The sequence below is a fragment of the Trichoplusia ni genome, chromosome 10 (assembly GCF_003590095.1).
Source record: "Trichoplusia ni isolate ovarian cell line Hi5 chromosome 10, tn1, whole genome shotgun sequence".
NCBI classification, from domain to species: domain Eukaryota; kingdom Metazoa; phylum Arthropoda; class Insecta; order Lepidoptera; family Noctuidae; genus Trichoplusia; species Trichoplusia ni.
In genome coordinates, this window is record NC_039487.1 from 8212796 (window position 1) to 8236348 (window position 23553).

Consider the following 23553-nt stretch of genomic DNA (forward strand, 5'->3'; position numbering starts at 1 on the left):
CTTTTGATTCATATTGTTCTGGTTCAGAAATTTTAGTAATGGCAAACTTATTAACAGTTTTTGTGTACCTCTTTTAATTTGTTGTTAGAACAGTAGCAGAGGTATTCTGTGAAGTTCTATGATCGTTTTATCACCATTCCTATTACAATTGATAGCTGACTGTCAGATGGATAAACCACAGAGGCTAAGGAATAGGGTTATTGGCATCCTAATGATGTAATGGCACACTAAAAGATAAGATTAGTAATACAAAAATATGCCTTAATTACTATAAAATTAAGTCATTTTTCAGATACAGAAATATAATGTATAATAGAATATATAACACTGCTAATGTTCAGCAGACCATTTTATAGCTTTACCGGTTATGTTATAAAAAATTATATGTAAAACTTACACTTTTCCAAGTGATTCTTTAGATGACAGGGTAGTTTTAAATAATCATATTTAAGTTACTTGAATTGTTTCAAAAATAAAAAATGTGTTTTAAAATCATAATATTTGATTATTTTAATTAAGTAAGAACAGAAGTTTTTTTTTATGAAAAAAGCAAAATAAAAATGTGTTTACTTCACTTTTTGTTTTTCCATAAACAAATCTATTAAAAGCAGAATAAAATATAAACAACTTAACCTAGACACATTATTTATCTAAGTTAATTAGTATGAGAAAATTATGTTAATAAAATTATATAGCAAATATGCAATGCCTTTTAGGGCATTACAAATCATACCCAACATGGAAACCAACATTATTTCCAAAAATAGAATAAAATATTTATTTAAAAAGAAAAAAGTTGCAGTTTGACACAAATATAACAAAAATGAATAGAAGATATTATAATTCTTAAGTTATTGTGTCTTGAACCAAAAATTACCTAAACTAATTAGTAAGAAGTAACAAGATTATAGTTAAAACTTATGTTCAGAAACTACCTTTACATGTTAAACATGGTACTAATTAAATTTGAGGTTGTAATGAGTTGTAATGAAAAAAGGTAACTCATTTCATAGGATCTATTCAAGTTAAATATACTTGATAGATTTTTAAAGGTACCCTCATAGATTAAGCATCTAAAGAAATAGTAATTGAAATGTATTTCCATAGTAATGAATGCCTGTTCAACATTGTTGTGTTATCCCTCAAGCCACTATTGAGTTCATGGTCACTGACATGACAAGTTGAAAGTTTGGTTACCTAAATAACTTATTTGATCAACTTGTAAAAACTTTTACTATATAAAATAAAGTATGGTAGCCAAGCCATTTCAAGGATTCAAGCAATTGTTAAAAATACCTCCATTATTTTTCCATAGAATATGGTGTTAAAAGTTCGTAAAATTACTTTTTATACTAAAAAAAAGTATTTGTACGACTCTTATTAGCATTCAAACAAAGTTTTGCAGCTCTTAAAAGATTCCAACAAGACAGAAGCTACAGCTATTACAGCCTACCACGGTTATATAGGATCAGTTTTAAGATATGGTTTGTTATTATGGGGCAACTCAACCTTAATCAACAACGTATTTCTGGCACAAAAACGTTGTTTAAGAGCAATATGTAATACCGATCCCTTAGATTCCTGCAAACCACTATTTAAAAAAACTAAAATACTGACAATTTTCTCACTTTACATACTGGAAATTGGAATATTTGTAAGAAAACACCCACAGCTATTTGTAAAAGCCTCGGAAAAAAATGTGTTCAGCAAAAGAGATCCCACCAAGATTTTTGTACCAGGTTGTAGAACCACCCTATATCATAAAAACTGCATGTTTATGTGTATTAAAATTTATAATAAAATACCCCAAACTATAAGAGAACTTCCATTTAGACTGTTTAAATTAAAATTAAAACAATGGTTGTCACAAAAATGTTTTTACACGATTACGGATTTTTTAGAAAATAAAGTAGGTAATAAAACAAATATATTTATGTAAATGTAAACATGTACACCTTTTAATATATGTAGCATAAGTTTGTAATTATATTCCTGCCCGACTATGATTTAATTATTGTATGCCTAAATAGGCTGATTGTAGTACTGGATTATTATTATTTAACACCTGTAACCTACTCAATCAACACAATAAAGATACTTTGACTTTGACTTTGACTTTGACTTTGACTCACTTGTAGCCACAAAAAATAAGATTTAATATTTTATGTAAAATTCATTACGGAAACTAGCGGCTGACAACAGCTGTGCTGACCACTAAAGGTCATATCGTCAAAATACACAAAACGATAAATTATTTATAATTATTCTAATAATCCAATCGTAGACTAAATGAATTTTAGTTTTACGAACCACCGCCTGTGAAGCACAAACATAAGTATTTACAATATCTTACCCTTATCGTACACCTTCGGCACTCATAAGATAACGGCACATAATCACAATAATATCACTCGAAGATTAGAAATGGATTTAGTGCGATAATTCGAGAAAAAACATATAAACTTTGATTTCCAGTGACACACGGCGGAGCGAATTCAGCTCGCATGAAGGCGCGCCACTGCGGTGTTGCCACTGCATGACCACGTTTACCCAATAACAAACGTCAAGTACAACAAAAACATTTTATTTGTTACTGAGTTCACAAAACAATATTCACCATACAAAATATTTATAAAATTACACATGTTTTGACGTCAAGTGTATGGTAGGGATCTTAGCCGATGTTTTTTTATCGCACTCTGGACAATATGTCGCGCAAGGATATGATTTTACTCTCCGGCAGGCCGGGTCGCAAGGAAATGGCTTGTTGGTATGGTCAGATTGACAATGTGCTACGGGCTTGTTATCAAAACTCACCCGACAGTTGGTATCAGTCAACAATGCTACTATTACGGGTATTTGGTTTCCGAGTAACCCCTTTAATTTCTTTGTCGTGAATGGTTTTGCTATTCTGCTTGAAGCATTTTTTGTGGTTCTTTGTTTTCTGGGGGTCTTCCCTTTTTTTATCCCTGGCTCAAAGCTTTTATGTCTGGACCTATTTCCAAAATTGAGTAACCCGGCATCTGCTGCCAAATCAGGAGCTCCCCATATAAAGTCATTACTTTTACCACCTTGATTTCCCATATTCTACACATAAGAATTTTTAGGACAAAAAATTTTGATTGTTAGTTTGGCACAAATTCTTTGACATTATTTTTTTTCTTAATTTTTTGGCAAGGAGTTTGTAACCAGTGGTCAATGTCAGGACTAGGCACGTCATGAAATAGATAAAATTAAAATTTTGAAGTGAAACATTGGTTAGAACTTAATATATAAATAATAATTTAATTATAAATATGTACATGAGTAGCAACTGGCCTACTTATGATTGTCATCAGTTTTGTTGTACTCGGAATAGATCTTTTTTATTTCCTCTATGAATGCTCTATGGCGCGGGACTTTTTTACTGTCATTGACACCGGAACAGATAAAACATAAAGTTTTAAAAGTTTGCAGTTCGTCTGGTCTTCGGGTTGCAGTTACAGTGGGGTCTCGTAACACATTACACAATAAGATAAGATGAGTGGAGATAAGATGAGGGTGCTGCTAATTTCTTAAGAAATCTCTGCCAGTAGACCCGCGATGGGAGAGATCAAAGTTTACATTACATTATTTACAGACTTTCATTAAATCTATAAATCTGTATGTTGGTACTAAGCCCGCCACACATGCCTGTCATTGCAACCAACGAAAACCACCAAAACACTTAAGTTCGGTGTGTCCCAGGGAGAACAATTAACTGTAATCTATAAGTTGTTAGATAGTATTAGTAGGTATATCATAGCTCTTCATCATTTACTTCATTACGGCAGCTAAGATATTACTTTGAGAGGTGGCTTTAGGACCCTATTGATCATTTCGAACTCTGTTCACATGACGTTCTCATACTTCAAGACAATGGTCACAAGAAGACATCAATTTACCTACTGCAACATTGATAAAAGTCTATAAAATGCCTAACCCTAAGTCTAAGGCCCTAATCACTAATAAGTTATTTTAGGCCTTAATTAGTATGACTAAACCTAATTCAGTTACATCATCATCATGTAAAAGATTGTAAGGATTAAGAAAGTATAAGAAATCGAAGAAAAGCCAGCTAGTAACGTTATCAAGAGATCTTAGCTAATTAGATTAATTTGTACGTGCTTGATTGTCAGTTCACATTATCTATGCGAAATCAGCCACAAATTTACAGTATAGTTATACAGGAGATTTCAAATTTGCAGAGTATGGCATTTATTTTTCATGTCGGCAATCTCTTTTCATAAACGTTTTTTTTTGTTGAACCGTTATTAGTCGTATATTCCGATTTTTAGGACGGACAAAAACAAGGGTATTTTTAAGGTAAATACTGATTATTTTGGTTTTTAATTTGGGGCTGACAATGGAATAAGACGTAAAATCTACTGGTACCAAAGTTGGTACAGCACATATGTGCACTCGCTACCTCCAGAGGTTCTACCTCATTTCACTGTGTTAGATTAGTTTACTCTCCACCATTCAGTGTGAGTGTATTTTAGTTGGCACTTCTGTGAATCTGGACTGAACTCCTTGCTTTATGAAGAGCATTATTGCCATTAAGCAGTCCTAGGAATTACACAAGTTGTGACTGGCGTCTAAGTATTTCATCGAAGTCCCAGATTAATGTAACTACAAATAGTACAAATACTTCTATACTGACTTAAAAATATATCTTCAAGTACTGAATGTAACTCTGAGATAATGTTAAAAACAAACGATAAATGTTAGCGGACATCATTAACACAGCCTGTATATTAACATAAATAAATTCATTGATTAATCGGAGGGTATAAAACGGTAGATTTGTCATCAGCCTCTAGCTTACTAGGTCAGCGGTCACCATGGCATCTCTAGCATACTTGTTCCTCGCAATTCTTGCTACTGGTACGTACCTAATTAATCTTAAATTTCCAGCAATGAGTTTGAAATTTGAATAATTTATGCAAATATGTATTTATATAAATTATGGTGCCATTTGAGATTCTCATGATTCTGATTCTGCGCTTGCTTAAGACTTTCTTAACGTAAATTCTTCCTTTTGGAAACTTTAAAAGCCTTGGTGGAGTTTAGATTAGATTTTGAAAATAACATTTTTGGACTTAACCCTCTCAACATAACTGGGCCCCAATTGATGGACGAATGGGAATTTAATTAAAATGACACTTTGTGCTCTAGGCATTTTGCCAACACTAAAATTGAAAGTTCATTACGGGTCGGACGGGACTGCACATCTGTAGAAAAAGGCCATATTAAGCCATACGGCAAAGTAGCAACTCTTTCCATGTTTCATTTTCAATTTGTAAAATTCTTAGGCTTACCTAGGTTTACTGATAAACATTTTTTTCTTGACAGCTTCAGCAGCGCCTGAGACTCGCCTTGCTGGCGGTGATCCCACCACCATCAACGACTTCCCCTACATAGTGGCCTACACCTACTCGTACCCCAATGCTGGTATCACCATCCAGCGTTGCGTGGGATCTCTGATCTCCTCCTGGCATGTGCTCTCTTCGGCTTTTTGCTTCAGGTAACTATAATATCTACTTTAATGACTATTTACTCACGCTTATTTATCGGGATGGCAAAACGGCTTTTAAAACTGACCTGTAAGAGGGACCTTTCTGTATTCGATTCGAGTCAGTGCGACGGATAGGAAATGTTGACTGCAGCGAGCTCAAAGGATTGAAAAACATATAATTTGTCATTCCTATAAAAAAATGAATGATTGCATTTTTTGGACGTAAAAATGTATTTAATTTAAGACGCAATGGTTTCAAATATCATGAAATTTATTAACACTTCATATTCGTGTATACGTTCTAATCATTTTTTTGATTACTTAAAATATCTCAAAATGTATGCCTAAGCGTATAAGTTCCATATCCTACCACAAAAGTAGGTAGTAGTTTATCTAAACCTTGATCTTTTCAACAAATTCAATGAAAGATAAAATGTTGCATTTCACAATCAATCATTGGGCTCAATCTGATATGCTCTTGTGTAACGTAACAACAATTTCCAGTGGCGCCAATTTGGACAACTTGCTGGTCCGCGCCGGTTCCACCAACAGCTTGGTCGGCGGCACTGTTGCCATGGTCAGCCACTTCGTGCAGAACCCTGACTACGTCGCGAGCCCCCGCGCTAATGACATCGCCGTGTCCTTCCTCGTCGAGCCGCTAGGCATAACTGACACCATCAATGTGTTGTACCTCCCTCCTAACAACTTTTACCTCGCCGATGGACTTCCTCTTAAGGTTTTCAGCTGGGGATTCGATGCTGTAAGTTGAGTCTTTATTATTATTTTTTTAACTTAAGGCTTGCTTGCGTTGATTCTGAGAGAGTTCATAATCTTATTCGAAAGTCATCTCCCCTTCAGATTTACAAACATGTCTTTAATAGACATTTTCCTTCTTTCGATAAAAAAAGAATCTCTTTAACTTCTTTTTTACAAGTATTGTGTTTCTCGCAATTGGATCCTTCCGTTTTTCAGGAGGGAAGCCAATCCGACACTCTCCAGTCAGTAACTCTTGACAAGCAGAACTTAGATGAATGCGCAGCTACCTACGCCGATGAAAGCGCCGTCGCTATCACAGACAGTGAGTTTTAAGATAAATAACATAATATTTCAGGGACTTTATATTGGGTGGATAGTGGCATATTGCAAGAGAGATATGTTTAATAGTGTACTCCAATACGCTGAGTTTTATTATGTGGTCATAGTATTATACTATCTTCAAAAACAATATTTAAACTACCACTGCCACTACTAAGAAGAATTGAGGAGGCTTATGTCCAGCGGTGGACGAATATGGGCTGATGATGATAAAGAAGAAGAATCTAGAACCAAAATAAAAAAAGGAAGCAAATGAAGGTTTCTTCCGTCATTAAAGAATTTTCCTTATGAAGATTAACTAATAACTAAGGTCTTCCGTTAAGCATCTAAGCTTTACCTAAACAATACAATTATAACACCCACAATCTTTTCCAGACGTCATCTGCGCCAGCGCAGCCGGTAAAGGCACGTGCAACGGCGACTCCGGCGCCCCCATGGTTCTCGACAACGTGATCGTGGGCGTGTCCTCATACTTCAAGAACTGCGGTGATGATGCATATCCTGATGTCTTCACGAGGGTCGACAAGTTCACCAACTGGATTCTGTCTGTCGCTGTAGCAGGCAGGAGTTCTCCAGGGATGCAAGCTGCCCCGGCTACTTTGTAGATATAACACCCGGATGCCAAAACGCAATTTTAAATTATCTTAAATATGTCGCGTATGACATTTTAAAGTGACAGAGTGACACATTAAAAGTGATTGTTGTTTTAGTATTCAGGCATAAGTGCCTGTAATTTTTAAGATTCATAATTTGATCATACCTCCAGCTAGTCATATGACTGGTCCACAAAATAACTGGACTAAGTGTTAAAGAGTTAAACAACATCGTTTTTGATATGGACATATTTTTGGTTTACCTAATAATTAGGGGTTTCTCTAAATTTTGTGATCTCCAGTGATTTCCTGTGCCGGCGAAGAGCACGGTTATTCTTAGCTTTAATAAATTGTATAAATTATTAATTTGTTTTATTTTCAACTTCAAGTACACCATCATCCTTTTTATTCCTAAGCTTTTATATTAATGTACCCATAATAAATAAATAACAGGTTTGGCTACGGTGTTCAATAAAACTAGAATAATTTAATAAAAAATATTTATTGAGTAAATCTCTCTTATTTGTTATCGTTATACATTTGCATGTACAAATCTGAAACGGAATGGAACCCTCTTTGGATATAGTTTTATACAAATAGGTTATTTTTTTTCGTTTTTTTTTACAATCTTGGGTAAGGCAAGACAATGTTTACATTAAAGGCACATTGATTATTGCGAATACTTAAAGCTAATTATACTATAATACGGGATTTAAGTAGATTTATATAGATATATGTATATGTATTTTTGCATTTTATATAAACACTTCTTCATAAAGATATTCCAGATTTCATTGTATAGTATGTAACATATCTATTTGTTTAGCTCACGCTTTCTTGTCCTTTTTTAAGAAAGATTTCACTGAAAAGAAGTTGATAGCTAACTATCTGTAGAAGATACTTCAATAAAAAGTCCGTGTATATTTCTTCTTGATCGATACATAACTTGAAATGGACACAACAATTCATTAATTCAACTTACAAATATTGGAAAATAGTCAAAAAACTTTACAACATTTCGATTATAACTAAATATTTTTACTTTGAGAAATATTGGCAATTAATTTAAACAATAAGTATAGGTATAATCTAGACTAAATTTATTTTACAACTAGAACAAGTATTTTCCAATTTCGGTGGTCCAAATGACATAAAACCATTATAAATAGGTCCGTGACTTATAGAGATTATTTATAAGATTAGCTAGTTATTTTAAGTAGTAAATTATTTATAACAATTGATTTATAAATCTAGAATAAGAATATTGACTTAAAATAGGCGTAAATTGCAAATGGATGGGATTGCTAATACTTAATAACTATAGTCACATGATAATGTAACAATCAACCATAATTTTCTTTTTGTGATATTTTGCAAATATTTCAAATATAAAACTGATTTTGTAAACAATATGTAGTAAACTATTCACAAAAAACTTCAAGAACACAAGTATTATACATTTTAGAATATTTAATAAGGTCCATTTATAGACAATTGAGCTTAACTTTAGTTCAAATCCATTAAAATTTCATAATAATCTATTTGGACTTACAAAAATATCCATTCTAATATTTTATCTCAACAACCTTACATAAAAATATTCTTAGTATACATTAATTATAGATTGAATCTCATTTTATTTTGAATCTACAAACTATTCTGCATTTATAAACAACTACTGTGGCTAAGTTTCTCAGACTATTGCATTATTATTTAATACTTTTTCAGCTGCCTTGTTTTTTGTCTTACAATATTAATTAATCGGTATTTACAAGAGATTCGTGCAAATATAGTACTTAAAAACATGTTCCTTAAATATATTTATTTATAGACACGTGGAGCATTTCAAACACGAGACAACGCAAGACTCCGATATCAAGCGACCATACGAAATACGAACTCATTGAAATTTCTATGTAAAAAGCCATTTTTTGACGCTTACGTCATCGATTTGGGTCTTGTGTTCTCTAATGTACGAAATCCATACGTTTATTGTATATTTAATCTAAAAACCATTTAGATTCATGATTGATAACATGAAAAATTCTTAAAAGTATCAATTTTTTAACACTCGTACAGTTTTAAACCGATTTTATTGTATGTTCACATACACAAAACTTCATACAAACTTCAATTTCATGTTTGAGCAAAATGTATCACTTAACATTAGCTGCGGTATTAAAATAGACATTTACAAATGTAACATTATGTATATCTTATTATTAATTATAACTAATGTAGATATTCTTTATTAAAGCTATAACTTTATTGATTGCTCAACAATTGTAGAATATGTAATTTATATAGAAAAGCTCTATGGGAAGATCTGTTTTGTCATGTCCGGTTCCTGAATACTGTAACACAAGTTAAGCTAGTTAACTTTGAGCTAGTTAAACGTACTTATATTAGTAGCTGTTTTTCTGCCAGAAGTTAACATCTTGTAATTTAAATAGCTTGAGACTTCCAGTGAAGGCATTCTTCTATCTTTTATAATAATTTTCGCTAGAGTGTACTTTGTTTGTAATAACACATAGCATTAAAACTATTATTCTTAAGTACGAGATGTCCTAGCAAGTGTTAATCATTACCTTCTTGTCTTGTTGATTATAAATCCGTAATTTTATAATTTTAATTGTCTATATTAGTTTACAGAGAAGTTGTTCAAAGATTCATTTTGTATAATAATTAGCTGCATCGAAGTACGACTAGAATTTGGTCTAATAAATCAAGAGTACTTTTCTCATGGTTCCTAAACGATTCTAATTTATAACATTAACTACCAAATACAATTATTGGCTTTTAGTTTAGTCGTGATTTCATATCTTCAGGTTACTTCTACATCGATTTTCTTTTTATCATAGTAGCTTTTGTGTGATGATTAATACTTCAATAATGGTTCAGTTACTCGTATTTCCGACTAGTTTTAGAGTCCGGATAATCGGAGAGCCAGAATCTTCTTTCGTAAGCGAGTAGAACTTTATTCGAGTGGTTCCGGTACATACGCATTAGTAACCCTTTCATCATTTAAGTAGGTATATCGAGTTTTATTCAACATGGAATGTACGCTTTTCACAAAAGTCGTCATTAACCATTTGTTAATGATACAATCATGACCGTAAGTTATTGAACTTGCTGGGATCTTCCTAAGGGGAAGACTGGCAATAAGTATTATTCGTCAAAAAAGACTACAGTTTAGACTTGACCAGATAATTTAATACATAGTCTTTTCGGTACAATAAAAATGGATCTATTAAAAACGTTAATTACCTAAGTATCGATTTTCCATACGGCCAACAGTTGCGACAGTTTTTTTTCACTAAGACGTCCGGTAACGGACAATTCATGTTATTTACTAGTTTTTGACCAAAATTTTGTTTTTGGTTTTGGCCTAAGTTGCTATAGCGGTCTGTGCAGAGTATAAGTCCACATTACCTTCCAAGTCAGTGTATATCGCAGGAGCTGCGCCTCGTACGGGGCGGGGGTCAGTCGTGCCGCTCGAGCGCGTCGTGTCGCTCGGGCGGCAGCACGGTGAGCGTGACGGCGGTCCCGGAGCGCTTGATGAGCGCGACCACCTCGGGGTGCGGCAGGTTGCGGATGGCCGCGTGGTTGATGGCCACGATAGTGTCGCCCACGTGCAGGAGGCCGCAGCGGGCAGCGGGAGAGTTCGGGATTAGTTGACCTGGAAGATGTAATATGTTAGCAAGTTTTTTTAGTGACACTGAGTATAATGTTCACCCTGAAATATAGTTACTAGTTGGTAGGATAAAATTATGAGTCGTGGTTAATAAGCGCATTGTAAGCTGATAACGGCCTTTCGACCTTCTTTGGCCATAAGATTCAGTGATTTTTTGAATCTTTAACAATCAAATAACTTAAAGTACAAACACATATTTTTGAGCACAATATATGTATATACAATTTAATCTGAGTCTTTTACTAATGCTTCAACTCAATAATTTTTAACTCCAATAGTGTTGAAAAGGAATACTACCTGAAATCTTTTATGATTCTTTTATTCCCGTTATACTACATTCATTACGTTATTGCACCTCTTTTAATAAGCGTTACTTACCTATAGTACTGATAGCTTTGTTAGCGGACGAGATGACAACAAAACCGAAGCCTTCTCCTTCGTTCCTGGTGACTGTGACGTCATACGGCACTGACGCCCACCCGCCTGTTGCTGTGTCATATTGTACACCGTACCTGTGACGTGGATAAACATTAACGAAACATTGCTTAAGTTGTGATAGATAAGTGTAGAAAAGATTTCTTGCAATGCGACATATACACGGCTGAATGAAGTTAAAAAGAAAAAAATATACATTATTGTTTTTGATACATTATAAATCGTAAAGAGACCAAAGGTTTTATTACATGGTTGAATGGATAATATTAATGGCTTTTCACAGTTGTCACAATGATTAAGTAAGATAATAAATTAATCCGGAAGCACTTGTAAAGATTACACATAATATTGCGTAAATACTTGTAAACATGCATTGTATTTTTTTAGCACGAAAATCGCGGTCGACTTGCACCATGGCTTCAAGGATTCCACGTCAAAAGACCGATTTATTTGAAAATAACTGCATATACTTATTAAATGGAATGTTTATTAAAGTTCAAGTCTGTACTTACATGGGCACATGCGCGGCTGGTGGGTACATGGGCGCGGGGTGGAGAATGTTGTACGATACTGGCGGCATGCTGCCATGCATGGCCGGTTCCGCGCTAAACACAAATAATAATCATTAGTTACAGTATTCATACGTATAATAAGCACTGTGAAGTTTGTTACATATTTCAGTGAGGAAGGTGAGTTTTTAATAGGAAGTGTGTTTGATTGAAAGGACTTGCCGAGGTTTAATTTTAGATTTTAGTTTCCGACGTTTGGACACCTTTGCAGGTATCATGGTCACGGGCAGACCCGTTGGAGTCAGTCAATGTCTAACATTCGCGTAAACCTAAGAAACCACTATTAAAGAACTTATTTTTCTTCTTCTATTAGAGGTAGTGATAAGAAACTGTGAAGGATTTGAAATTGGCATTTACCTAGCATTGGGATGCTAGGGAAACATATGCTAACATATGCTTGAGAAAAGAGGTTGGTTTTAAGAGGACTTTTTGGGTGTTTCAGGGGTGCTGTTTACCTCAGACGACGTCTCGCGCGGGATGTTAACCAGGTGAGAAATTCCTTCCTACTATGATGCCAAGAACAGCGTGGAAATAACAAATAATATAAAAGAAACTCTAAAAATAGTCCGAAATGACTTTTTCGGATTTCGTTCGTTGTTAATTAAAGCTGGTATGAAAAAAATACAATATTAAGAGTAGTCTTGAAGAGTTTAGTAATATAATGTTTTATAGGACTTAAGTAATACTTACGTTAGTAACGGCTGGTGGGCGTGTGGCGCCACCATCGCAGGCAAGCCTAGCGGCTGAATATCTGCGCGGTTGTGTCTCACACCTAATGTTACCTGTTCAATAAAATCATTATAAGTTAATCACAGATAAATTGTGATAAGTAAAGGACACTTATTTGTTATATTGCATGATTCTTGGTTCGCTTACATATTAAGGCATTCATTATAATATTATCATAATATCAATTGCCCTGGTTATAGTCTTCGACTTATTGACCTGTTGACACAAACGCTTGTCCTACCCGGGATCGAGCCCGCGACACGTCGCGCACAGTGGGTTTGGCGTGATAACCACAACCACTCTGCTATTTGTGTAGCCAAGTATTAATATAGTATCGTCAATTAAAATATTATGATATAGCAACTTACATGTCCCCTAGAGGCGGCCTGACACACGTAGGACACGGCGCGTGTGTGCGTGGCGCCCGCGAGCGGGATGCCGTCCACTGACGTCAGCAGGTCGCCTGGGCGGAGGAGGCCGTCTGCTGGCCCACCTGTAGTCATACGATATATAAGTTATTTGTTTTCGATACTAAATGTAGGTGTGTAATATAAAAATTCAGGAAATGGGCGGAGGAATAAGGAAATGGTGTATTTTTTTTTTATTATGGTAGGATACAAGAGATATAACAGAGAATCGTGGAAGGATTTGAGGGAGGCTTTTGCCTAGCAGTGGGACATAGTGGGCTAGAGAGAAGAGCGAAGTAAAATATATACCATACAGACAGACTAACATAGATATTTTATACAGTAGTTGTTAGTATATATAGCTTAAAATAAGTCAGTAATCTTCCTTGGATTATATGTTAGTGTGTCCTGGTGTGCTTGTCGGCGGAAGCGATAAAACATCACATCCTGAGACCAGAAATCTTCATTCAAGGCGAGATTCAAGAAGTAATTCAATACTCAATACTTGCAGTCACCATGAACTTGACTTTGCGGTCACTGTCGGCCAGACACAGCTTCCAACCCCTCCTTCAGTTGAAGCGGTTTCCGTTCCACTGATCCAAGGAGGGTAAGGACGAATGTGTGCGCTTGCGTATGCGTAAACCTTTGTCCACCTAAGTATATCCTGCGTATTTGACCGTTTCCGTTAATGGACTTGTTAAGTCCTGTGGTGATGGGTAGAAGTAGAGAGGTTTATCTCTAGGCTTTTTCTGATACCTGCACCTAGGCGGTCCCGGGGGTGTGAGTACATGTCGTGGTCGCTTCTGCGCTGCACTCTAGGACGACAGCGCGGATTCGGTAGCAGCCGAGATGACAAAGCGGCCCTAATTAGGGAGACACTGCTTTCCCTGCTCAACCAGGGAGGGGGCTAGAAAAGGTGCCCTAAAAATGTTCGTCCCATCTCGATAGATCCCGGCCGCCGCAGTACGTACCGGGCACGACGTAGCCCACGGCCACGCGGCTGCCGTCCTCGGTGCCGCCCACGATGCGGAACCCGAAGCCGGCGGCGGCGCGCGCCAGCCGCACCAGCACGTCCGCCGCCGGGTCCGTGCCCGCGCCGCCCGCCTCCACCTGCGGGGACAGGGGCTAGTGAGACGGATACACACAACTTACGACCTGGCATGTATACACGTATAGTTACTGGCATGAATCTTGAGCGCTCGGCGGAAGAGTGGGGATCGCTTTGCGCATCGTAACATAAAACGCCAATCAATTGTGCGTACTCGTCGTCTTGGGGTGCATGCAACTGCAGTCTCTTATTGCCTCTTATTTTAGCAAACAACGAATTTCAACATGCATTACGGCTATGACGCAATGCCCTGCAGGACAATCACTGCACTTGAATCCGCCCGCGCCATACATAGGTTAAGGTTAGCGCTCAAGATCGGTGCCGGTAACTATACGTGGCTATAAGCTATGACAATCCTATAGCAAAAAAACTATTCGCTATTTCTTTTGTATATCCCTTCATATTCAGAGATGTACGTATGAATGTATCAACCTCAATTACAAGAATTCTGTAGAAATTCTAGTTCTAGAAACTCTAAAATTTATTAAAATGTAAAAACTTTGCGTTACAACTATAATTACAACTCAATACTTACCATAAAAAATTCAAAAATTTAACTATGATAGAATTTGATCTAAAAACATAATTTATTTATCCACTAAGTTTAATCAACAAATAATAATTATCACTTTCATCAATTTATCTACAACACAAACAACTACACATAAATCTTTTATTTTAACTGTATATATAAATGACTTACCTGCGGATAATTAGCGACGTACAGTTGGTTGGGTTGCGCGAGAGACTCGTTCTCGTAACACGACGGTGACTGCCGCGACACTGGAGAGTGCATGTGTCTTGATGGCGATGTTTCTCGTAACCTTTAGAAATAAGATGCAAGAAAAACTTTTAATTTATAACTGTGTGTTTTTTATTCACATCTGGTGGTAGTTATATTGATAAATCATCATTGCTTGGTTTACCTCTTACAGTAAGCTTTTTAATGTCTATAAAGACCAAATGACAAGATATGAAAACCATATGATCTTAAAAAGCTATAGAAGCTCATGACTAAGCTTCACCCCAATCGATCACAGGTTACGCGCTGTTACGTGCTGTCCAATGTAGTCTGACCTTCAAAAAGTGCTACTTGTTAGTAAGTAGCACTTTTTGAATAAACGACTTTTGATTTTGATACAGTAGGTCCGTTTGTGACCATCTATGTCATAATAAGTTCCTCCGTGTCGTGGAAGGCACGTTACACTGTGGGTCTCGGCTTGGCTGACATTTAACATCTATGACAGTCGTAACGGGTAAGTAGAAACTAGAAAGTCTAACAACCAGTCGTTCCTTGAAAACACTGGTACTTAGCATCATCTGGTTAGACTGGAAGCCGATCCTAACACAGTTGAAAAAAGGCTAAACTGATGATGATGATGATGATGAGGTGGATAGCATTTTTAAATAACTAAGCAGTTTTTAAGAGGAATAAATATCTTCGTTGAATCCCATAAATACCTTAGCGGGGAAGACTTGATCCGGCTGTTGGAAGAGTTATTGGAGGGCGACTGGCTCTGCAGGCGGGTGGACGGAGAGTTGGCGAGCAGGTGATCTGTAGCGCTTGTGTTAGATGGTGAGTGACTACGGAGACGACCTGTGCATAAATGTTGTTTATAATACTCATATTAGGTTTTGCACTCTAGATTTTAAGATTATTTGTTCTATTATCCGAAACTGTTATTAGCGAATAAGTCAATGAAGTGCTATAAACATATACTATGTAACATGTATGTATTCATCATTATTGATATGCACAGCTGGATATAAGCCTCCTCCAAATTTCAGTGCGATTTTTGTGTAACGGTCATAAAAATACTTGTATGTGAATAATGTTGGGAAGATTACGCGAGTTTTGAAAGGCACAACACTGTAATATAAAAACAAACTTAAAATAACGTAATTTTGCTTTGGAATCAAAGTGCTCCAAAAGCTAATTCAAACGAATCTTAATTCGATGGTGTTTTTGACCTGAGATAGTATGGCCACCTTCCAGCTCCGGGATCAGATTTGTTCTATATCATGTTGGAGTGTCAGGTAAGATACATATGCTATCATTTGAGCTCAATCGGACAGACAGACAGAAAACGGGATGGGTGAAACTAAAAAAGCTTTTAATAATGCTAAAAATATGCACATTGAAAGTAAAAATTAAATATTTTATTTCATATATTTCCACCACAGAAGGTTTCCACACACCACACACTTATTATATTTATCTCTTTTAAGACTAAGACAAAACGACAACAAAAAATAAATAAGACAATAGTAACTATAATATATCGAATGGAGATGAAATAGTTCTTACAAAGTATAAGTTAGTAACTAACCTGTAGAATTTGATGGTGAATGTGGTCCCCCCATCCTGCTCGTAGAAGGTGACTGTCTGTGCGCGTTCAGACCACCGATAGCTGCTGTGGTCGGCGAGTGCAGCATGCCATCTTCAGGGAATCCTGCTCCAAATATCATACAGGTGAGGGTGAAAGTTTTAAAAGTATTTTCAAGATTTTGTTTGGAATAGAAAAAACGGCCGAATATTGAGTTCTAACAATTCTACAAACAGCATTGACGTTGAATCAAAAAGTAAATACGTCAAAGAATGGAAATAGATGTAGAACTCATCCTTTATATATATGTATAATTGTTTAAACTATATTGACTATGACTTATGTATTTTGGTACTGCATATGGATGGTGCAGAAATATGAAATAAATCATTATAAAAATAATAGCATAACCTCATTACGAAAATAAAATGTAAATTAATTATCTGTACCTCCATTATCGCTGCTGTCAGCCACGCTGGCATTACCCCTCCAGTAGGCGGCATTCATATCAACATGTACAGTGGGCGTGGGCACTTCCCCCCAGTTCCCATTACCCCACCTCTCGTTATTCCCCCACCGGTTCCCATTTGCACTCTCATCCCATTTCTGACCATTTTCAACCCACTTCTGTCCGTTCTCCTCCCACTTCTGTCCATTCTCCTCCCATTTCTGTCCGTTCTGTTCCCATTTTTGCGTATTCTCGTCCCACTTTTGTCCGTTCTGTTCCCACTTTTGGTTGTTCTCGTCCCACTTTTGTCCATTCTGTTCCCACTTTTGCGTGTTCTCGTCCCACTTCTGTCCGTTTTCGTCCCATTTCTGTGCGTTCTCTGCCCAGTTCCGTATGTTGGAGTTGTCGAGCCAGGTCTCGCGCTCCTGCCACTGGTTGTCGGGCTGCGGCTCGGTCCAGGGCGTGACGACGGGCAGCGTGAGGCGGCCGCCGGGAGTGCTGCTGCGACGGCGGCGGTCTATGAGGCTTTCGCGTTCTCGGTTCTTGTGTTCCGGGACTGCGTATGTCGCTTCTACAACAAATGAAGATACGAGTTTATAAATACAAATTCAAAATCAAAATCAAAATCAAAAGTCATTTATTCAAATTAGGCTACTAAGTAGCACTTTTTGAAGGTCAAATTACATTGACAGCACCCAGTTTTGCCCACCCGTCACCGCTTCCTAAGTGCTTTTGCTGTGAGAGAAGAAACGGCGCAACAAACTCCCCAGCAGCACGCTGTCTTTCCATTTACAATATAATTATTAAAAAATATATCAAAATAAGTGTGTAGGTGCCGTGCCAAATAAACAAAAATTTGAGGTCATGGTACCTAAGCCACTATGAACTTAAACTGTCAACTACTCGGCCAAGGTCAGCAGACCGACCAGCCACCGCAAGCAGCACCCGTTCACGAGTATGACGCAAGGGTCAGCCATCACCTCCCTCGCCATATTTGAGGGAAGGAGGTGACCTGACCCAAGACGCCACCGCAGGCAGTGACGACTAAGGGAGCATGACGTATCTGCTGCCGGCTAATAAAATAAAACTCAAAGAAAGAAATACCCCAAACGTTGATTTACCTGGCACAGCCCCGAACACGGAGGCGGCATAAATTGCTACGTCATTCAATCTTATAATTAATAAAATTATACATGTCAAATTTAATTGTGAATAGTTTCTTTCGTGGCGATTTGAGTAACTTATAATAGCAAAAACTACTTTATCGATTTTATAATATGGTTGAGCCAATAATCATTTAGTTGATAATGTTACATACTGCATGCATAATAAATTATCTTGTGTTAAGGTAAAATAGTAATCTTACCAGAATTCATGCCATTCAGTCTATCTCTCAAAGAGTCTTGTGTGTGCAGGTTTGGTGATCTTAGTTGCTCAGCTGTCGGTGTTTTACTTCTTATGTTGTTATTTGTTGCCACTGTAAAATAGACAATAGGATAAGTATATTCATGTACATTATTTTGTTCATAATATTGATGATCCTATATATTAAACAGTGCAATGAAATGGGAAGCGTAATGAATAGCTTTTGTTTTTACATAAGGATTAAAGCTGAACTAACGCTGACAGAAACAAACTTGGAAACTGAATTATAATATGATTATGTAAGTAAACTAAAATATATTTGTAGCTAAAATAGCATAAATTACTTCTGGCCTATTAATAAGTGAGCTATAGTATTATTGTTGAGGGTGATAGACACACCTTTTTCTAGTGTAACTCTTGTTATTATATAAATGGCTGCATCCTTCATATCTGCTTGAAATATATAATTTGTTTAAAAATGAGTCTATTATGTGCAAAAATCTTTTTTTCTTCAAAAAACATAACAGCATTAACATAGGAACATTACGTTGTTTTGTTAAGTTAATATATAATTTCGTTTATTAACATTTTGACGTTCTTTGTCACTTCCTTAATATGAAATGAGACATTTTTTGCTTTACATTCGTTGGCATGTTCATAAGCAGCAGTTCTGTTGAATTTACAGATCAAGTTATATGGTAACCGGCACGGATCTTGAGCGCTGACCTTCACCTGCGCAGAATTGATTGTTTGTGTCCCTTTTGCGGTGTGAAGTGAGGCGCGGGGCGGACTCAAGTGCAGTGATTGTCCCGCAGTGCATCGCGTCATAAACGTCACTCGTGATTGGTTGAAAATCGTTTTTTACTGCAGTTGCATGCACCACAAGACGACGAGTACGTACAATTGATTGGCGTTTTATGTTACGATGCACAAAGCGATCCCCAGTCTTCCGCCGAGCGCTTCAAGTCCGTGCCGGTAACTATACGTAGGTAAGTATGCAGTATGGTACCGGGTTGCGGCTGCAGGCGCGTGGCGGAGCGGCTGCGCGGCGCGCGCGCGGGCGCGGGGCTGCGGCGCCACACGCGGAGCGTCGTCTCCTGCAGCGCCGGGCAGTCCTTCAGCACCTGCGGACACGTGCCCGTTAGGGGAGCGGTGGGAGGGGGCAGGACATGTCTAGTCAAATTCAAATTGGCTAAGAAGGAACTGTGTATACAGATCGCAAAATGTGTGTAACTACAATGTCACTAAACTTCATAATTTTATATTTCTGCTAAGCCTCTCCATTGAAGTAAACATAACATATGAAATAGATTTCGTCTTTGAAATTAGTTTACATCAGCATTTTTGGAAATTATTACTTTGAAATTAATGAATACATACTTGTACGACATGTTGGTGAGGTGCATGTCTGACTGGAGTCTCTCCGATCTGTAACAGTAAGTCTCCTTCCCGAAGACCTGCACAGCGGCTGCGGTCTAACACCTGAAATTGCAAGAATTAGTTTCACTTACTTTAGAAAAGAGAAAAGTTTTAATTAAAACCTAGAGGAGAAAACATAAACACCATCATCCACAACGTAATCTGCCGTTGGCCTTTTTTTCCTTATGACATTTTCCTTTCACATATTTTGTCCGTCACAAACATCCATTGCCTTTTTTTACTTTATGAGTACCTTTAACAGGTCTGTTGGAAGAGATTACTTCCTTTGTACACTTCTTTCCGATTTTTGCGCAATTGGATTGCCTGTGTACGTAGTATAATATATAAACAGTCCCAATAGATGGGCATGGTGGTTACCTTCTTGACCTTCTGGCCGTGCACGCTGTCGGCGATGGTGAACCCGAAGCCGGCCGCGCCGCGCCGCAGCGACAGCAGCAGCTCGCGCCCCGCGCCGCGCCCCGGGCTGCTGGCGCGGGGCCCCGGCTCTGCCCACGAGAAGGGTATTAGAGTAGAATACATTTTAAATCTGTTTTAGCCACCAGTAACAACAAATTAGTCACATTAAACTGTAGATCCTAACTGTTATTTATACATCTTTGACTAGCTATTAGCTAGAAATTCTGACAACTAGTCTGACTAAGATGTATCCTGTTGCTCACTTAAATGATAGACTAAAAGCCGAACTCAACATAGTCGGGAAAAGGCTAGCGTGACAAAGTACTCGTCTGAAAACTGCAATCCTCACCATTAGCCAAGGACAGCACATGATCCAGAGACGGGCATCGTGGAAGCTCCTGATTATCATCATTGATGGTCAGCTCGTCAAGATCGAAGGACCTGGACATCAGTCTCCGCTGCCCCGGGCTGTGCGGCGGCATGGGTCCGCCGTCGGTCTTGTCCCGGCCTCCCTGGTTACCCTCCAAATTCGGTGAGTCCAGGTTAAACCTGGAATTGTAAGCCGATCTGAATACTTCTCTAGTTTGTCCTCGTTACTTGCTGGTATTTTGGTTAAAATGGAATTAAATTATATGTATAGAAAAAGTAGGTTCAGCACGGTAAATAAAATGGAGTTAGCATTAAAATTTATTCAAATTATGTTTTGGATTTATTGGACAGATACAGATATTAGGATTAAAATTCTACCACTGTTGAAAGTATTATGATCCGTATCAATTGAAACGTCTTGTCGGTCATCGGTGACCGTCGCGATGCTCAAAGGCTACACAAGTTTATAGTTTACACAAGCACAGTAGATGTTCAATTATAATATTCACCTGGTCCGCAAAGCTCTTGTTAGTTGTTGCATGGCAACAGCATCTGATGTGGGCGGGGTGGTCGCGTCCACAGCTAACGTGCTCAGTACCCGAGTGTTTGGGTCCTCAGAGTCGAATGAGAGAGGGTAGCCTGTTGGTAATAATTGGAATTGGAAACTATTACGTAAAATTCGCAATTCCATAGTTTTAAAACTAAGTTATTAGATCAAAACCTGGTTAATTTATATGTAGGTAAGAATCGTAAGCCCATTATTATTTTCTATTTGCAAGATGAATCAGAATAAGACATGCTTGGAATAATTTCTGTCTCACAGTCGGGGAAATTTCTTTCTGCATTCCTTTCGCTTCACTCTATCTTAAAATACTATATATCAGAAGTCAAACTTCCCGTAGTATGTAATTTATGTATAAATAAGTATTTGTGGGCACCTCTAACGAGATGCAGCGTGACGTCAGTCCCGGGCGCGATGGACTGGAACACCTGCGCGACGTGCGCGTGCGACAGGCCGCGCACGCCGCGGTTGCCCACGCCCACCACCACGTCGCCCGGACGGAGGGCGCCTGGAAACACGGGGAATGAGTATTCATTAATCATTATTATTTACTATTCTGATCTGAATATTGTAATGTAACTTTGCGAGTATTGCAATCTTTTTTAGCGTGTTGTTTTGAACTGGTTTTTGGCATGAATGCTACTGAAAATCGTTACAGATAGAATGAAGTTTTTTTGATTAGGGAGGTATAGTATCATCTAAATCTATTATTTACATATTTAATATAGCTGGAATACTCACAGATATACAAATATAAAATAGTTATGGTAGAGTAATCATCATCATCATCATTGGCCTAGCTTTTTACCAACTATGTTGGGTCGGCTTCCAGTCTAGCCGGATTCAGTTATGGTAGAGTAAATGGTATGGTAAAGTATATAAACTTACCATCGATCCAAGCGGGACTATGTGGTACAATGCTGCGAATTTGAAGGTAGCCTTCTGTTCTGGTATACCTTCAGCGCCGATAAGTGTGAATCCCAAACCCTGAAGTGGAAACATTCTAGTTAGATGCCAAACAACAGGAACAAACTATGTATTAATGAAGATATAATACGATATGATGTGAAATGTGATTTTTTTATTGTTGCTTAATTAGCTGAAGAAACGAATTCCAGCAATGGACGAATATGGGCTGATCTTGGATTTTAGGTAGGTGAGGTGCCAGGATTAGAATACACAGGCTTTTTTAAGATGATTCATTATAATATATTTTCCTCCCTAACCTTCAAAGCGAATACAAGTACTCGCACGAAATGTGGATGACTCAAATGATAAGACTCTTTTTAATTCTTAAAGACAGTTATTGGCTATTCATTCGGGCGTCATGGACAATGATCAAGGATAAAATAGGGTTATTAGCCGGGCTACGGTTGAGTTGCCTTAAGACCGGATATAAGGGTCTTGACAAAAGAATAAGTATGGTTTAAATGTTTGTCTTTGTACTTTTTGAGTTTTTTGAGAGGGTGGCGAGTCGGTATTAATGTTTGAGACAAAATGACTCACCTTGTTAGAAACATTAGTTGATTGAGGTAGGTATTTAAGTGCGCTATTTTTATTTATGTCCATTAAACGTATAAAGGGATCAAAGACGAGACGAATCCGACTTAAAAAAAAATGATTTATTGTTGGTTCTTATATTCTTCATTTCCTATTACAAAATAATTGTTACTAATATTAAAATGGACGTAGATTTACAGATAGAATATGAGACAATTTAAGTGTTATAATAGTTAGATAGCGCCACAATCGACGCTCTTGTCGCTAAGTGCGAAATTTACAGACACCCTTTGGATGGACTAAATACAGGAGCACCAACATTTATACAGGTAGTACTCGGTGTACAATTAAAACAAAATAAAATAAACAAAACATGATCCCACAGACCACAAACATTCTTAATTCAAGTTATACCAACTGCTAATTTCACAGTCAAATGACTCACAATTTCGGAATTCGGAAATAATCAATCATAGTACCTAAACACCAGTCTCACCTGAGTGCCTTTAGTGAGAGTGAGAGTGAATCTCTCACCGCGCAGGTCCCCAGTAGGCGTGGTCCCGTTAGACTGACCATTGCCAGCATTGTCTGAAGACAGCTTGTCCGCTGAAACAAATTCTAATTCACTTTAGTACTTTTGTTATTTTGAATGAGGATATTTTTAGTTGTATATTATTATTTTTATTAATGGGAGAAAATTAATTTTGTCATTATATAGAAGTTCATTAAGAAACTTTGCAGTTTTCTGAAGCCAGTATTTGACTTTTTAAGTGGTATATGTTACATTAGGAAGTTTGATGAAATCTGAGGGTTAATAAAGTACTTGTAAAAATTTGCGGTAAATGAATGCTTGAACTGGTTAAAGTCGTTTCTTTCAAATAATACAATTAACGTAAATATATCTAAAACTATTTGTTATTATTATTTTGTTCTCACATTATATAACTATTCTAAATATACCAGATGAAAAAAATCAGACT

The 23553-nt window shown here is 37.1% G+C and overlaps 2 protein-coding genes and 1 pseudogene across 2 annotated transcripts; 1 reads left to right on the forward strand and 2 right to left on the reverse strand.

Moving 5' to 3' along the window:
• LOC113498185 overlaps positions 1-3163 on the reverse strand; it is a 64112-nt pseudogene extending 60949 nt beyond the window's left edge.
• A 1652-nt stretch (positions 3164-4815) lies between these two features.
• LOC113498013 (trypsin alpha-like) lies at positions 4816-7354 on the forward strand. Its single transcript, XM_026877887.1, has 5 exons — positions 4816-4905; positions 5374-5545; positions 6041-6296; positions 6509-6614; positions 7007-7354. Exons 1-5 carry the CDS (start codon positions 4863-4865, stop codon positions 7234-7236), a joined length of 807 nt encoding a protein of 268 aa, XP_026733688.1. The 5' UTR covers positions 4816-4862; the 3' UTR covers positions 7237-7354.
• A 355-nt stretch (positions 7355-7709) lies between these two features.
• On the reverse strand, positions 7710-23201 carry LOC113498186 (membrane-associated guanylate kinase, WW and PDZ domain-containing protein 1-like; the record flags this gene model as incomplete). The annotated part of the gene is given in 20 exon segments (XM_026878128.1): positions 7710-10903; positions 11297-11430; positions 11866-11958; positions 12613-12704; positions 13020-13144; positions 14030-14168; positions 14870-14990; positions 15628-15763; positions 16497-16619; positions 16943-17512; positions 18308-18418; positions 19316-19430; positions 19687-19788; positions 20104-20231; positions 20492-20691; positions 21021-21150; positions 21450-21581; positions 21962-22021; positions 22024-22060; positions 23070-23201. Coding segments are annotated over 20 exon segments (2877 nt in total), but the record flags the coding sequence as incomplete, so codon positions are not given.
• Positions 23202-23553: the final 352 nt, after the last annotated feature.

Bases quoted from the DNA above. Each gene is read 5' to 3' on its own strand.
- LOC113498013 (XM_026877887.1), top strand. From the start codon at position 4,863: ATGGCATCTCTAGCATACTTGTTCCTCGCAATTCTTGCTACTG. The intron at 4,906-5,373 runs GTACGTACCTAA...TTTTCTTGACAG, and splicing joins CCTCGCAATTCTTGCTACTG to CTTCAGCAGCGCCTGAGACT. The intron at 6,615-7,006 runs GTGAGTTTTAAG...AATCTTTTCCAG, and splicing joins CGCCGTCGCTATCACAGACA to ACGTCATCTGCGCCAGCGCA.